This window comes from Microcaecilia unicolor, chromosome 1, assembly GCF_901765095.1.
Source record: "Microcaecilia unicolor chromosome 1, aMicUni1.1, whole genome shotgun sequence".
NCBI classification, from domain to species: domain Eukaryota; kingdom Metazoa; phylum Chordata; class Amphibia; order Gymnophiona; family Siphonopidae; genus Microcaecilia; species Microcaecilia unicolor.
This window is the reverse complement of record NC_044031.1, coordinates 772,435,946-772,451,781: the sequence shown is the minus strand read 5'-3', so window position 1 is coordinate 772,451,781 and position 15,836 is coordinate 772,435,946. Positions and strand designations below refer to the sequence as shown.

Here is a 15,836-nt window from a genome sequence, read left to right as displayed (position 1 = left end):
AAAAATACTAGGACTAGAGGGCATGAGTTGAAGCTACAGTGTGGTAAATTTAAAACGAATCGGAGAAAATTTTTCTTCACCCAACGTGTAATTAGACTCTGGAATTCGTTGCCGGAGAACGTGGTACGGGCGGTTAGCTTGACGGAGTTTAAAAAGGGGTTAGATAGATTCCTAAAGGACAAGTCCATAGACCGCTATTAAATGGACTTGGAAAAATTCCGCATTTTTAGGTATAACTTGTCTGGAATGTTTTTACGTTTGGGGAGCGTGCCAGGTGCCCTTGACCTGGATTGGCCACTGTCGGTGACAGGATGCTGGGCTAGATGGACCTTTGGTCTTTCCCAGTATGGCACTACTTATGTACTTATGTATGTACTTATCCATGCAAACGATTCCGTGATGTCTCCAATCTCATCTCTATTCCCCTCCTCCCCCTCTCTTCCCTCCACTTCTCATGTGCCCTGTGGAATGCCCGATTGGTCTGCAACAAACTTCCCTTCAGCCACGATCTCTTCATCTCTTGTTCCCTTCAACTGCTCGCCCTAACTGAAACCTGGCTCTACCCTGATGACTCTGCCTCAGTCGCGGCCCTATGCCATGGAGGTTATCTCTTCTCCCATACTAACCGCCCAGTTGGCCACGGTGGAGGCGTCGGGTTACTACTCTCGCCCTCCTGTAGTTTCCAACCGCTCCTCCTACCGCAATCTCACTGCTTCTCATCCTTTGAAGCCCACGCCATCCGTCTATTCTACCTGTTGCCACTCAGAGTGGCAGTCATTTACCGCCCCCCTGATAAATCTCTCCCTTCCTTCCTCACTGACTTCGATGCCTGGCTTTCTGTTTTTCTTGATCCCTCATCTCCGTCCCTCACTCTCGGAGACTTTAACATACACGCTGATAACCCATTCGACTCTCACGCTTCTCAGTTCCTCACTCTAACATCCTCCTTCAACCTCCAGCTGTGCTCCACTACCCCTACTCACCAAAACAGCCATTGTCTTGACCTTGTCCTCTCCTCTTCCGGCTCAGCCTAAAATTTCCACGCCTCAGCTCTTCCTCTCTCTGATCATCACCTGATCACCTTCACACTTCTTCACCACCCCTCTCAGCCCCGCCCAACATTAACCATTACTTCCAGAAATCTCCAGGCTAGTGACCCTCCCACCTTATCCTCTAGTATTTCTAATCTCCTCCCCTCCATCAAGTCCTCCAAGTCTGTCGACAAGGCTGTCTCCGCTTACAATGCCACTCTCTCCTCTGCTCTGGACACCCTCGCACCATCCATCTCCCGTCCCACAAGGCGTACTAATCCCCAGCCCTGGTTGACCCCTTGCATCCATTACCTTCACTCCTGCGCCCGATCTGCTGAACGCCTCTGGAGGAAATCTCGCACCTATTCAGATTTCCTTCATTACAAATTCATGCTATCCTCCTTCCAGTCCTCCCTATTCCTTGCCAAACAGGATTACTACACCCAATTGACCAATTCTCTCAGCTCCAACCCTCGTCATTGCTTCGCCACCCTTAACTCCCTCCTCAAAGTGCCTTCCGCTCCCACCCCCCCTCACTCTCTCCTCAATCACTGGCTGACTACTTCCGTGACAAGGTGCAAAAGATCAACCTTGAGTTCACTACCAAGCCACCTCCTCCTCTTCACCCTTCAACCCTCTCCCTCAACCAACCAACCCTGGCCTCTTTCTCCTCCTTTCCTGATATCACCGAGGAGAAAACCGCCCGCCTTCTTTCCTCCTCGAAATGCACCACTTGTTCCTCTGATCCCATCCCCACCAACTTACTTAACACCATCTCTCATACTGTCACCCCCTCCATCTGTCATATCCTCAACCTCTCTCGCTCCACTGCAACTGTCCCTGACACCTTCAAGCATGCCGTAGTCACACCTCTCCTCAAAAAGCTATCACTTGACCCTACCTGTCCCTCCAACTACCGCCCCATCTCCCTCCTACCCTTCCTCTCCAAAATACTTGAGCGTGCCGTTCACAGCCGCTGTCTTGATTTTCTCTCCTCTCATGCCATCCTTGACCCACTTCAATCCGGCTTTCGCCCCCTTCACTCGACAGAAACAGCACTCTCTAAAGTCTGTAATGACCTGTTCCTTGCCAAATCCAGAGGCCACTACTCCATCCTCATCCTCCTCGATCTATCTGCCGCTTTTGATACTGTCAACCATGATTTACTTCTTGCCACACTGTCCTCTTTTGGGTTCCAGGGCTCTGTCCTCTCCTGGTTCTCCTCCTATCTCTCCCACCGCACCTTCAGAGTACACTCTCATGGATCTTCCTCCAACCCCATCCCGCTCTCTGTTGGAGTTCCCCAGGGATCTGTCCTTGGACCCCTTCTTTTTTCAATCTACACCTCTTCCCTGGGCTCACTGATCTCATCTCATGGTTTCCAGTATCATCGTTATGCTGGTGACAACCAGGTGTATCTCTCCACACCAGACATCACTGCACAAACCCAGGCCAAGGTATCGGCCTGCTTATACAACATTGCTGCATGGATGTCCAACCGCCACCTGAAACTGAACATGGCCAAGACCGAGCTTATCGTCTTTCCACCGAAACCCACTTCTCCTCGTCCTTCGCTCTCGATCTCAGTTGATAACACCCTCATCCTCCCCGTCTCATCCGCCCGCAACCTCGGAGTCATCTTCGACTACTCCCTCTCCTTCTCTGCGCATATCCAGCAGAGCCAAGACCTGTCGCTTCTTCCTCTTTAACATCAGCAAAATTCGCCCTTTCCTCTCTGAGCACACCATCCGAACTCTCATCCACGCTCTCATTACCTCTCGCCTTGACTACTGCAACCTACTCCTCACTGGCCTCCCACTTAACCATCTATCCCCCCTTCAATCCGTTCAGAACTCTGCTGCACGTCTTATATTCCGCCTGAACCAATATACTCAGGTCACTTCACTGGCTTCCGATTAGATACCGCATACAGTTCAAGCTTCTCCTTCTTACCTACAAATGCACTCAGTCTGCAGCCCCTCATTACCTCTCTACCCTCATCTCCCCATACGTTCCCGCCCGAAACCTCCGCTCACAGGACAAATCCCTCCTTCTCAGTACCCTTCTCCACCACCGCCAACTCCAGGCTCCGCCCATTCTGCCTCACCTCACCCTATGCTTGGAATAAACTTCCTGAGCCCTTACGCCAGGCCCCCTCCCTACCCATCTTCAAATCCTTGCTCAAAGCCCACCTCTTCAATGTGGCCTTCGGCACCTAACCTTACCTTTCAGGAAATCTAGACTGCCCCAATTTGACTGCCCCTACTTGACTGACTGTACACTTGTTCTTTAGATTGTAAGCTCTTTGAGCAGGGACTGTCCTTCTATGTCAAATTGTACAGCGCTGCGTAACCCTAGTAGCGCTTTAGAAATGTTAAATAGTAGTAAATGTTAAATAGTAGTAGTAGTACAGTTGGTCACTGTGTACATCAAGTTAAAGTTCAACATTCAACAGACAAGGAAAGGGGGTGGCATTAAGTCACAAGGTCAGCAATTCACAGTGTTCAACTGAAAACTTTCCTACTTTGGCCACTCTTCTGGTTACTTGTCAATACCTTGTGGAGGATTACAGTGAAGGGCTGTTCCTGCCTTCTCTGTGCCTCTCTGTCTTGTTCCTGCTCAGGATTTTGTTCTTTTTTAACTTCTCCTTGATTTGACCTCGCCCTCCTGGTTAAGCAGTCCAAAGCTACAATTCTCTTAATGTGTCCTCGTGAGGAAGTATACTTAAGGGAATCAGATTTATTCCACATACTACATCACAAGGTGGTGGAGGGGCGAGGGTGGGCAGAGAGTCTAGAGGCTTACATCTGGAGGCCTGTGCAGAGCTCCATGCAAGGGTTAGAGTATCTACAAGTTGTCTGGATCCTCATGTAATAAATGAGTGTCAGGCCTATGACTTCATGGAAAGACTTATACTTGGATGACTTGTCTAGGATGGAATGTACCAACAGACCTGACGCATTCCATTGCTATACATGATCATTCAGGACAAACAAAGGGGCACAAAATAGGGAATGCCCCTTCATCAATGTACCTGTGGAAGCATTGGCACAAGCATGCCACCTTATCAAGGAGACAGCTACTAAAGATGTCATCAAGAGTGGAGATTACCATGGGCATCTCCTGGGTAATAGAATTGCAGACTGTTTGCCAAGAATACACCCAGCAGGATAGCAGCAAATGAATAGTAACATGTAACAGTAACAGCTCCTAAACTAGTTTTCTGTTCCTTTGAAGTTAAGATAAAAAGCATGCAGAATTGTCTTACCTGCAGGAGGCCAGGCCTTAATATATCCAGTACAGTGAACCACGGAATACTGTGCCTCGCCCTCTTTCACTGGTCCCAGACCATTCCTACAGAATAATATTCATATGAGAGATGCAGATCTACACAGCACCTAGTCAAGCCTTTCCTTAACAATGACAAACCCTTAATTTGTCTGGTTTTAAGATATAATGCATGTGAGAAGCGGAGTATTATTTTTTATTTGTTACATTTGCCGACCGTTGGTTATGTTTGTGCAGCGCTGCGTATGCCTTGTAGCGCTATAGAAATGCTAAATAGTAGTAGTACATTTGTATCCCACATATTTATATTTTGCTCACACCTTTTTCAGTAGTAGCTCAAGGTGAGTTACATTCAGGTACACTGGGCATTTCTCTATCCCAGGAGGGCTCACAATCTAAGTTTGTACCCGAGGCAATAGAGGGTTAAGTGACTTGCCAAAGATCACAAGGAGCAGCAGTGGGATTTCAACTGGCCACCTCTGGATTGCAAGACCGGTGCTCTAACCACTAGGCCACTCCTTGTGTGTATCTTATCGATAACCTGAAATCTGAACTGACGAGGTTTGAGAAGTATTGCATAAGAGTGTGGATGTTCCCATATAACATCACAGGGAAAAAGATGCCTGTCTCAGCGAAAGTGACAGAAAGCTGCTCAGAGTTATGCATTTGCTACCTATCCCTTCAGACCTGCATTTTGCTTCACCTGCTATGGTGTGGCAGTTCCCCCTTGGCTCAGTTTTCCTCTCTACTTCATTAAGTTTCCAGATCTTTACCATTTTGGATGCTGTTGCCCCAACTGCTCTTTCTTTCACCCTATATAACAAAAATGGGGTATTACCCATTACTTTCAAAAAATATCACAAAAAAGAAAAAGTATTCCAAAGGACATAAACTTAACCAATTACAACATCTAAATGAGAAGAATATCAGTTATAAACTTAAGGGATTTGTTGTAGGTTATAAAGCCTCTTATGAGCCAGCCCATGTCAGACCACAACCATAAGCCCAACATCATCAATCATTTATCCTTCTCTTCTAGAACAACTCAACTACTAAATTTATTTGAAAAAAATTTTTTTTTTTACAAAATTCCAATATAAACAAGAAAAAATGTTACCAAAAAAAGAGTACTTAGCTTCAAAAGAAGAAACAGTTATCCATCTTCACCATTTACTGGACTCGACGCTAACAGAGAAGATTCACATCAGATAGCACAAACAAATGGTTATCGCCTCAGCGTTTTGGCAGGAACCCCCTGCCTGCTTCTGGAGTCTTATAACAATTTGGACCGCACACAATAGGTCATACCCCAGCCACTCCAGAAGTACAATCATGACAAGGTCCTTTCACCCTTACATCTTTTTCATTTTGATCTCTATCAGACATCTTCATGCACCATCATTTGTTTTCACATCCTTTCAGTTAATCTCCAGAAGTTCTTCTATAACATTATAATTCAGATGCATGTATTTTATTTAATACTAGTAAAACAGGCCTGTTTGTGACACAAATGAAACAGGCGCTAGCAAGGTTTTCCTCGGAGTGTGTATGTTTGAGAGACAGTGTGTGTGAGAGTGACTCTGTGAGAGAGAGAGAGTGAATGTGCGAGTGTGTGTGTGTGTGTGTGTGTGAAAGAGAGAGAGTGAGACTGGGTGCGAGTGTAGACTGAGTGTGTGTCAGTGAGTTGAAGACAGAGATACACAGTGTCTGTGTCTGCATGAGAGACAGCTGAAATGGTTGGTTGGGGGGGGGGGGGGAGTGTGTAGGTATATCAAGTCCCATTTCCCTTTCCCTTTTGTGAAGTGCGGTGGGAGAGACAGAGGGAGGAGCCCAGTGAACCGACCGTTGGTTAATCTGGAGGGTCGGATAACCGAGACTCTACTGTACATTGAGAAGGCAAGCCTAATAACAGTGAACCATGATATAACATCACAGCTAGACTACTGTAATTTCCGATTATAAAGAGTTTGTACCAGATCTAATTCAGAATTCCACAGCACAATTGAGCAGCGTGATTACATCACACCCATCCTGCAAAAATGCACTGGCCACCAGTACCCTGGAAGGACAAATTTAAAACACTTCTTCTGATCTTCAAGGCCCTGAGAGAAAATGGGCCAAAGAACCATCTACATACCTGTGAGGTCACAAAGATCCTCCCAAGGAATGCCCCTAACTACAATGAAGTGAATCTTTTTTTTTTTTCAAACAATTGTTACTGTTTTTAGAAACATAACAAAGAAATGAACAATACATATACATGTCTAGCAACAAGGCTGCAATATAAAGACAAACACTGTCATATTTAAAGGCAAACATTGACAATATTTGTCTTTATATTAAGTGAAACATTTTTGCCCCCCCTCCTCCTGATTTCCCCTATTATTACATGTATGTCACACTGAATGATTTTCTGATCTTTAAACAAAATGTAATATTAGACAAAGGAACCTCAATAAACACATAGCAGTTTTTACATAGTGGCGTACCAAGGGGGGACGGTGGGGGCGGTCCGCCCCGGGTGCACACTGCTGGGGGGTGCTGCGGCGCGCGCCTGCTCCTCCGAGTTCGCTAAACTTTGTTCATTCTCTGGAGCTCCCTCTTGTCAGGTCTCTCGGGGAAGTGTGAGCCCTTGGGCCGCTGTCACGGAGGTGGCAGCAGCAGGCAAAACCACCCAACAGGAGACAGGCAACCCTAAGACAGGCTGAAGTAGACAGGACTGGAGTGACTGGCTGGAGCTGAAGAGGAAAGCAACAAGGAATCCAGGAACAACGTCCTACAGCAGGGTTCAGGCTTGAGAAGCAGGATACAGGATACTCAAAACATGCTTCTCCCACAGGATTCGGGAAACTGGCACAGCTTGACTGGATCCGGGTTCACCCAAACACTAGACAGGCAGGGTGACCATGGAAGCATAGCTTGGCAGGAAAGAGGAAAACAGGAGCTACATACAAGCTAAGCTCAAGGGAATGGGAATGACAGATACACTTGCCAGAGGAAGGGTTAGACTGGAGCTACAGTAGCTAACAGATAGAAAGGAGAGAAATGGCTGCAGCATCAGCCGCTAACCAACCTCAGACAGGGAGCAGAGCCACTGCACAGGGATAACAGAAAGGCTAGAAGCCCACAGAGAAAAATATACACAGAAAAGCTGAAAGCCTACAGGTCAGAGAGATACACCCAGAAAGGCTAGAAGCCCACAGAAGGGCTGGAAACCCCCAGGCCGCAGTAATACACCCAGAAGGCCTAGAAGCCCACAGATAAAAGTGATATACACAGATAGACTGGAGGCCCTCAGAGCAATGGGCACAGAAGGGCTGAAAGCCCACAGAGCAAATACCCTGAGCAGGAAAGCAAGAAGCCCACAGGTAAGTAGTAGACTAGGCAGAAAGTCTACGAGCAATAATACCCTGAGCCAGAAGGCAAGGCCCACAGGTGATAGTAACTAGCAAAGCAGAAGAGCTGGAAGCCCACAAGAAAAGACAAGGAAAGCTAACTGTGCAAACAGCACACTAACCTCGGGACCTAAGGCACTGCGGAGGCATAGGCAATGCAAAGGCACTAAAGACTAGAACACCAGTTCCTTAAGAAGGCCCTGACAGATGAGGTCACCCCTTCAGGCCACAGGCATGGAGCATACAGAAGCCTAGAGAGACCTAACCCACACAGGTGTAGTCTAGTGAGGTAATTAGTGTCAGGCTGGAAGCAGCCAGCCCACCCAGCCTGAGACAGAGCTACCTCAGGAACAGCCCACTGAAGTACAGAGAGGCCCAATACACACAAGTGTAAAGCCATTAGAGCAGCCAGCCCACAGAGACAGAGATAGAGCTAACTCAGGAACAGTATACTGAAGCACAGAGAGGTTAAACCCACACAGGTGCAGTATACTGAGGCAATCAGCGCCATGCTGGAAGTGGCCAGCATCCAGAGACAGAAACAGAGCCAACTCAGAAGTAGACAGAAACCAGCACAGACACTGATTCCCAGAAATAGGGTAAGTCTGAGGGTGGTCACGACCATAGACGTGACAGTACCTACCCCTCAAGACCCCCCTCCCGGTCTCCACAGGGGATTCAGGTGTCCAAGGGTAAGTGTGGTGAAACCTCCTGATGGGCTTCAACACACCAACACGAATCACTGGACTGGCAGTAGCAAGCACATCTGGAACTTGAAAAGAGGAGTGGCTCTTGTAACCAGGAAGCCTTTTTGGACAACCACTATGCCGGCTCAGGGTCTGTGATGCAGCAAGAAGAGTCATATTCAACAGGAGTTCTTTATTGAGGGGATCCATCACTTCCTGGACCCCATGGCATATCACCCTAGTAGCAGGAGCAGAGCTAGGACCAACACCCCAGTCGAAATCAGCAGCTGGATCAGGATTGGGATCCAGACTGGAATCAGAACCTTCACTGGGGCTGGAACTCAGAACCAGAGCTGACTCAAAAATGGAACCTGGATAGGCATCAGAGGCTTGACTGTAGCTGGAACTGGATTCAGGAGCCCGACTGGCATCAAAAGCTTGACCGGAACTGGAACCCAAAGCCGGAACAGAGTCAGGAATCAAACCGGGGCTGTATCCCGGACTGGAGTCTGGACTAGAACTGGGGCTAGGACCCGGACTGGAGTCACCCTCTTGGCCGACCCTGGCACTCGGAGCGAACTCAGCCGCTTGCCTGGAACTGGCACTAGGAGCGGACTCGGGAACAGCTTGGCTGAGCCTGGAACTCGGCTTGGACTCAACAGCTTGGATGGAACTGGAACTCGGCTTGAACTCAGCAGCTTGACTGGAACTGGAACTCGGCTTGGACTCAGCAGCTTGGCTGGAGCTGGAACTTAGCTCGGACTCTGCATCTCGGCTGGAACTCAGGGCAGGCTCAGACACTTGGCTGGAACTCAGTGCAGACTCAGGAACATCTTGGCTGGAACTCAGGACAGGCTCAGAAGCTTGACTGGAACTCAGAGCAGACTCTGGCTCTTGGCTAGACGCGTCCCTCTGGCCGGGACTGACTTTTAACTGAGGCTTGGCAGAAAGTACCCCTAGGACAGGGATCAGAGGCTCGGTCTGAAGCGCCACTCGAACTGGACTCAGCTGCTTGACCGGACAGGTCACTTGGACTAGAACCAGAGGCTAGGCCCAAAGCTCCACTCGAACAGGACGTGGAGGCTCAGTTAGAAGCGTCCCTCGGACTGGACTCATAGGCTCGACTGGACGTGCCACTTGAACTGGAACCAGAGGCGCGGCCAGAAGCGCCAGTTGAGCAGGAATCGGAGGCTCCCTTAAAGACGGCCCTCGTGCTGGACTCAGAGGCTTGACTGGAGGCGCTACCTGAACTGGAATCGGAGGCTTGGTCAGCAGCGCCACTCGAACAGGAATCGGAGGCTCAATTAGCAGCGCCCTCGGACTGGACTCAGAGGCTTGACTGGGAGCGCTACCTGACCTGGAATCGGAGGCTCGGTTCGAAGCGCCACTCAAACTGGAACCGGAGATTTGGCCGGGAGCGTCACTTTGACAGGACGCAGAGCTTGACGGCAGTTGGAACTTGGCGGGGAACCAAGCTCCGGGCCAGAACTGGCACTTGGACTGCTCCACAAATCCTGCTGATAACGCCAGAGCTGGAGATCCCGAAGCCGCCTTCTTTCAGCGTTGGCTTCAGAAGTCCGCAGGACTGGATCTGAGAGAAGTTTGCGGCGATACTCGAAGAGTGTGTTGCAAGATCCATAGCAGAGACTGGGTTTGTCTGAGACCCAAGCTCCCTGACACGCCTTCTCTCTGCTGCAGCTTCAGGAGAATTAGTTCTTCAAAGCAGGGTCAAACAAAAGTTCTGCACGGTACTCCTGGAGCGTCATAAAGGCATCAAGAGCAAAAATTGGGTTGGAGCTGGGATCTGAACCGGAATCAGGAACTGCACCGGGACCCGGACTGGACTCAACATCTTGAGTAGAACTAGGAGGCTGAACGGGAGCTGAACTGGGGCCGGACTCCAGACTGGGATCAACCTGTAGCCTGGAACTGAATCTCAAGGCACACTCCACATCTTGCCTGGGACTGGAACTCTGCAGGGGCTCAGCTAGGCGTACCACTCGGACAGGAGTCAGAGGTTCAGCTTGAAGCAACCCTTGGACTGGATTCAGTGGCTTCACTGGACGTGCCACTTGCACTGGAATCGGAGGCTCAGTATGAAGCACCCCCTGGACTGGACTCAGGGGCCTAGGTGTCGGCACTTCTTGGACTGGAATCAGAGGCTTGGTACGCCGTCTCACTCGGCCGGACCTCAGGGACCTGGTGTCACGTTCCGTGCCCCTACCTGCACTCACGCCGTGGGCCTCGGGAAGAGGGGAGGTCAGAAGGAGGTTCACGCCAGCCAAGATGGCGGCGCTGGAGCCGACGTCGCTGGGGCGTCAGAGCGGAGGGGTGCCGGAGCTCCTCCCACCTCGCCCGGGATTGGCGGACTCGGGGAATGACTCCGCCCGAAGTTCGGGCGGAGCCAATCCCGGAGCTCTGCCGATTCCTCGGGCTGGATTGGTGGGTCTTCCTCACAGGGGCGGGTTGGCGCCGGATTTAAACCCGGGAACCCAAGACCTCTTTGCTTCCGGTTCTGTTCTGATGCAGGTCCAGTGAAGTCGACTACCACAGACTGCTAGCCGCCCTTGCTAGCTGCTATACAGAAACTGCGCTGAGGTTCCCACAGACTGCTAGCCGCCCCTGCTAGCTGCTATCCAGAGACTGTGCTGAGGTTCCCACAGACTGCTAGCCGCCCTTGCTAGCTGCTATCCAGAGACTGTGCTGAGGTTCCCACAGACTGCTAGCCGCCCTTGCTAGCTGCTATCCAGAGACTGTGCTGAGGTTCCCACAGACTGCTAGCCGCCCCTGCTAGCTGCTATCCAGAGACTGTGCTGAGGTTCCCACAGACTGCTAGCCGCCCTTGCTAGCTGCTATCCAGAGACTGTGCTGAGGTTCCCACAGACTGCTAGCCGCCCTTGCTAGCTGCTATCCAGAGACTGTGCTGAGGTTCCCACAGACTGCTAGCCGCCCTTGCTAGCTGCTATCCAGAGACTGTGCTGAGGTTCCCACAGACTGCTAGCCGCCCTTGCTAGCTGCTATCCAGAGACTGTGCTGAGGTTCCCACAGACTGCTAGCCGCCCCTGCTAGCTGCTATCCAGAGACTGTGCTGAGGTTCCCACAGACTGCTAGCCGCCCTTGCTAGCTGCTATCCAGAGACTGTGCTGAGGTTCCCACAGACTGCTAGCCGCCCTTGCTAGCTGCTATCCAGAGACTGTGCTGAGGTTCCCACAGACTGCTAGCCGCCCCTGCTAGCTGCTATCCAGAGACTGTGCTGAGGTTCCCACAGACTGCTAGCCGCCCTTGCTAGCTGCTATCCAGCGACTGTGCTGAGGTTCCCACAGACTGCTAGCCGCCCTTGCTAGCTGCTATCCAGAGACTGTGCTGAGGTTCCCACAGACTGCTAGCCGCCCTTGCTAGCTGCTATCCAGAAACCGTGCTGAGGTTCCCACAGACTGCTAGCCGCCTTGCTAGCCGTTACCCATAGACTGAGTTTGCTGACTACCAGCCAGGCCAACCGTCAACCCCGTGGTTCCAGCAGTCCTGCTGGCCGCCTGCAGCTGAGGGCTCAACCCTTGGTGAACGGCGGCCGCCGCGGGTGAAGATTCGGGTTGCACGGCTGTCCTCTAAGGTCTTTCGAGGCCTTAGGGGACCTAAGGGCTCACCAACAAAAAGACAAGACAGGAACCGGAAGCCATGAGCTCGCCTACGCAGCCTGATCTACGGGACCTGGCGAAGGTACTTCAGCAGCAGCAGCAGGAGCAGCTGAACGCCCTGTCAGGGACGCTTCAGAACGTGTTCTCTCAGCTTTCGACGCTTCAGGTACAGAACCAGGCCGCTGCGGTCCAGGGGACCGCAGCGGCTCCCCGTCCGGGAGGGTTCCGCACGGGACCTCGGTTCCCTGAGCCTGCACGATATGATGGAACGCCCGGAGGCTGCTGGGGTTTCCTCAATCAGTGCAATCTGGCCTTCCGGATGCAACCGGAGGCATTTTCATCAGACCAAAGTAAGGTGGGATATATACTTGGCTTGTGCGAGGGGAAGGCCCAGGCATGGGCGTCCCCGCTACACGAGCAGCAGGACCCCATCTTGGATGATTATGCCGAATTCCATCGCCGTTTCCGCATGGTGTTCGATCTCCCTGGCAGGCCATCTTCCGTGGCCTCGGAGATGCTGCAGATTCAGCAGGGCGAAGGGACGGTGGCGGATTATGCCATTCGTTTTCAGACCCTAGCCACTGAGCTGCGTTGGAACCAGGAGGCCCTGGCGGCAATCTTTCTGGAAGGACTGCAAGAGCGGATTAAGGATGAATTGGCAGGACGGGAGGTTCCGGGACAATTGGACGCCCTGATTTCGCTCTGTATTCGGGTGGATACCTGGTTCCAGGAGCGAGCTAGAGCCCGGGCAGAACGGCAGAAGTGGGCGCGGGGAGCGTCCCGGACAGGCAAGGGGCCGTCCCCCCGCCGGGGTACCCGGAATCCTACTACTACTACTACTATTTAGCATTTCTATAGCGCTACAAGGCATACGCAGCGCTGCACAAACATAGAAGAAAGACAGTCCCTGCTCAAAGAGCTTACAATCTAATAGACAAAAAATAAATAAAGTAAGCAAATCAAATCAATTAATGTGAACGGGAAAGAAGAGAGGAGGGTAGGTGGAGGCGAGTGGTTACAAGTGGTTACGAGTCAAAAGCAATGTTAAAGAGGTGGGCTTTCAGTCTAGATTTAAAGGTGGCCAAGGATGGGGCAAGACGTAGGGGCTCAGGAAGTTTATTCCAGGCGTAGGGTGCAGCGAGACAGAAGGCGCGAAGTCTGGAGTTGGCAGTAGTGGAGAAGGGAACAGATAAGAAGGATTTATCCATGGAGCGGAGTGCACGGGAAGGGGTGTAGGGAAGGACGAGTGTGGAGAGATACTGGGGAGCAGCAGAGTGAATACATTTATAGGTTAGTAGAAGAAGTTTGAACAGGATGCGAAAACGGATAGGGAGCCAGTGAAGGGTCTTGAGGAGAGGGGTAGTATGAGTAAAGCGACCCTGGCGGAAGACGAGACGAGCAGCAGAGTTTTGAACCGACTGGAGAGGTGACTAAGTGGGAGGCCAGCAAGAAGCAGATTGCAGTAGTCTAAACGAGAGGTGACAAAGGTGTGGATGAGGGTTTTGGTAGAGTGCTCGGAAAGAAAGGGGCGGATTTTACGGATGTTGTAAAGAAAGAAACGACAGGTCTTGGCAATCTGCTGGATATGAGCAGAGAAGGAGAGAGAAGAGTCAAAGATGACCCCAAGGTTTCGAGCTGAGGAGACAGGGAGAATGAGAGAGCCATCAACAGAAATAGAAAACGGGGGGAGCGGGGAGGTGGGTTTGGGGGGGAAAATGAGAAGCTCGGTTTTGGTCATATTTAATTTCAGGTGGCGTTGAGACATCCAGGCAGCAATGTCAGACAAGCACGCTGAAACTTTGGTTTGGATGCAAGGTGAGATATCAGGGGTAGAAAGGTAGATTTGGGAGTCATCAGCATAGAGATGGTAGGAAAAGCCATGGGATGAGATTAATGAACCAAGGGAAGAAGTGTAGATAGAAAAGAGGAGGGGACCAAGAACAGAACCCTGAGGTACGCCGACAGGCAGAGGGATAGAAGTAGAAGAGGATCCACCAGAGTGAACACTAAAGGTGCGGAGGGAGAGGTAGGAAGAGAGCCAGGAAAGGACAGAGCCCTGGAATCCAAGTGAGGACAGGGTATCGAGAAGTATGCTGTGATCGACAGTGTCAAAAGCAGCGGAAAGATCAAGAAGAATGAGGATGGAATATTGACCTCTGGATTTAGCCAGTAATAGGTCATTGGAGACTTTAGTAAGCGCAGTTTCAGTTGAGTGGAGAGGGCGAAAACCAGATTGTAATGGGTCAAGAATAGCATGTGAGGAGAGAAAATCAAGGCAAGGAAAATGGGGAGGAGCCGATGATGATCGGCCGTCAACGCTTGGCTCCGGCAGACAGGAAGAAGCGCTTGTGGGATGGACTGTGCCTATATTGTGGTGAGGCCGGGCATTTTGTCCGTTCTTGTCCCTTACGGGCGGGAAACGCTTCCCCCAAGACGCCTTGAGGGGAGGGGTCTTGGGGCACTCCGCTCCCCTGCCGGATTCCCTGGTAACACTGCCCGTAACTCTACGTTGGCATGAGACCATGATCCGGACCCGGGCCCTGGTGGACTCCGGGTCAGGGGGCAACTTTATTTGCCAAGAACTTTTACTACAGATGGGTTGGCCTACGCTTCCCCGGCGACCGGCGCTGCAGATAACAACCATTCAGGGAACTACTTTACCGCAGCCGGTAGCAGAGATCACCCCTTTTTTGGAACTTCAGGTGGGGGAGGATCATCGGGAGGAGGTGCAATTTCTGGTATTATCACGGACCATCCATCCGGTGGTCCTGGGCGTGCCATGGTTACGGCACCATTGTCCCGTTATTGATCGGACCATGGGGAGGATCCGTTCTTGGGGTAAGGCCTGTCTGGAAACCTGTGTGAAGGGCCGGAACGTCAGCTGTCCCGCCTTAGCGGTGGCACCCGAGATGGCACCGGCGGGTCTGGCCGCCCTACCGCTGGACTATCGGGACTTTGCAGATGTATTCAGCCCGGTGGAGGCGGAGGTCCTACCGCCTCATCGGTCTTTCGATTGTGCCATTAGGTTGACGGCGGATTCGATGCCACCCAGGGGCCGGTTGTACACATTGTCCAGAGAAGAATCCAAGGTGATGCAAGGGTACATCCTGGAGAATCTTCAGAAAGGATTCATCCGCCACTCTACGTCCCCTGCCGGGGCCGGCTTCTTTTTTGTGACCAAAAAGGATGGCTCCCTGAGGCCCTGTATTGATTATAGAGGGTTAAATGCCATCACGGTGAAGGATCGATTTCCCCTACCACTCATTCCAGAACTCTTTGACAAGCTACAGGGAGCCCAGATCTTTACCAAATTGGACTTGCGGGGGGCTTACAACTTGGTCCGGATCCGGCAGGGGGACGAATGGAAAACTGCCTTTAATACTCACGAGGGACATTTTGAGTATCGAGTAATGCCGTTTGGCTTATGCAACGCCCCTGCAGTGTTCCAGCGGTTCATCAATTTCGTACTCGAGGATCTGTTGAATTCCACAGTGATTGTGTACCTGGATGACATCTTGATTTTCTCCAGGGATCCCGCCGAGCATGCGAGCCATGTTCGTGCCGTGCTGCAGCGTCTACGGCAATACCGTTTATTTGCCAAACTCAGTAAGTGCGCCTTTCATCAGCGGTCTTTGCCTTTTTTGGGACACATTCTGTTACCCGGGGGGTTGCGGATGGATCCTGACAAACTCCGCGCCATCCGGGAGTGGCCTCAGCCGCTGGGATTGAAGGCGCTACAACAATTTTTGGGATTTGCGAACTACTACCGACAGTTTATTCCTCGGTATTCGCAATTGACAG

The 15,836-nt window shown here is 51.2% G+C and overlaps 1 protein-coding gene across 1 annotated transcript in view; it reads right to left on the bottom strand.

The window, feature by feature from the left end:
• ARNT2 (aryl hydrocarbon receptor nuclear translocator 2) overlaps positions 1–15,836 on the bottom strand; it is a 434,272-nt gene that overhangs the window by 273,528 nt on the left and 144,908 nt on the right. Inside the window, 1 exon segment of the mRNA XM_030189838.1 lies at positions 4,300–4,385. Coding sequence (XP_030045698.1) covers positions 4,300–4,385 — 86 coding nt within the window.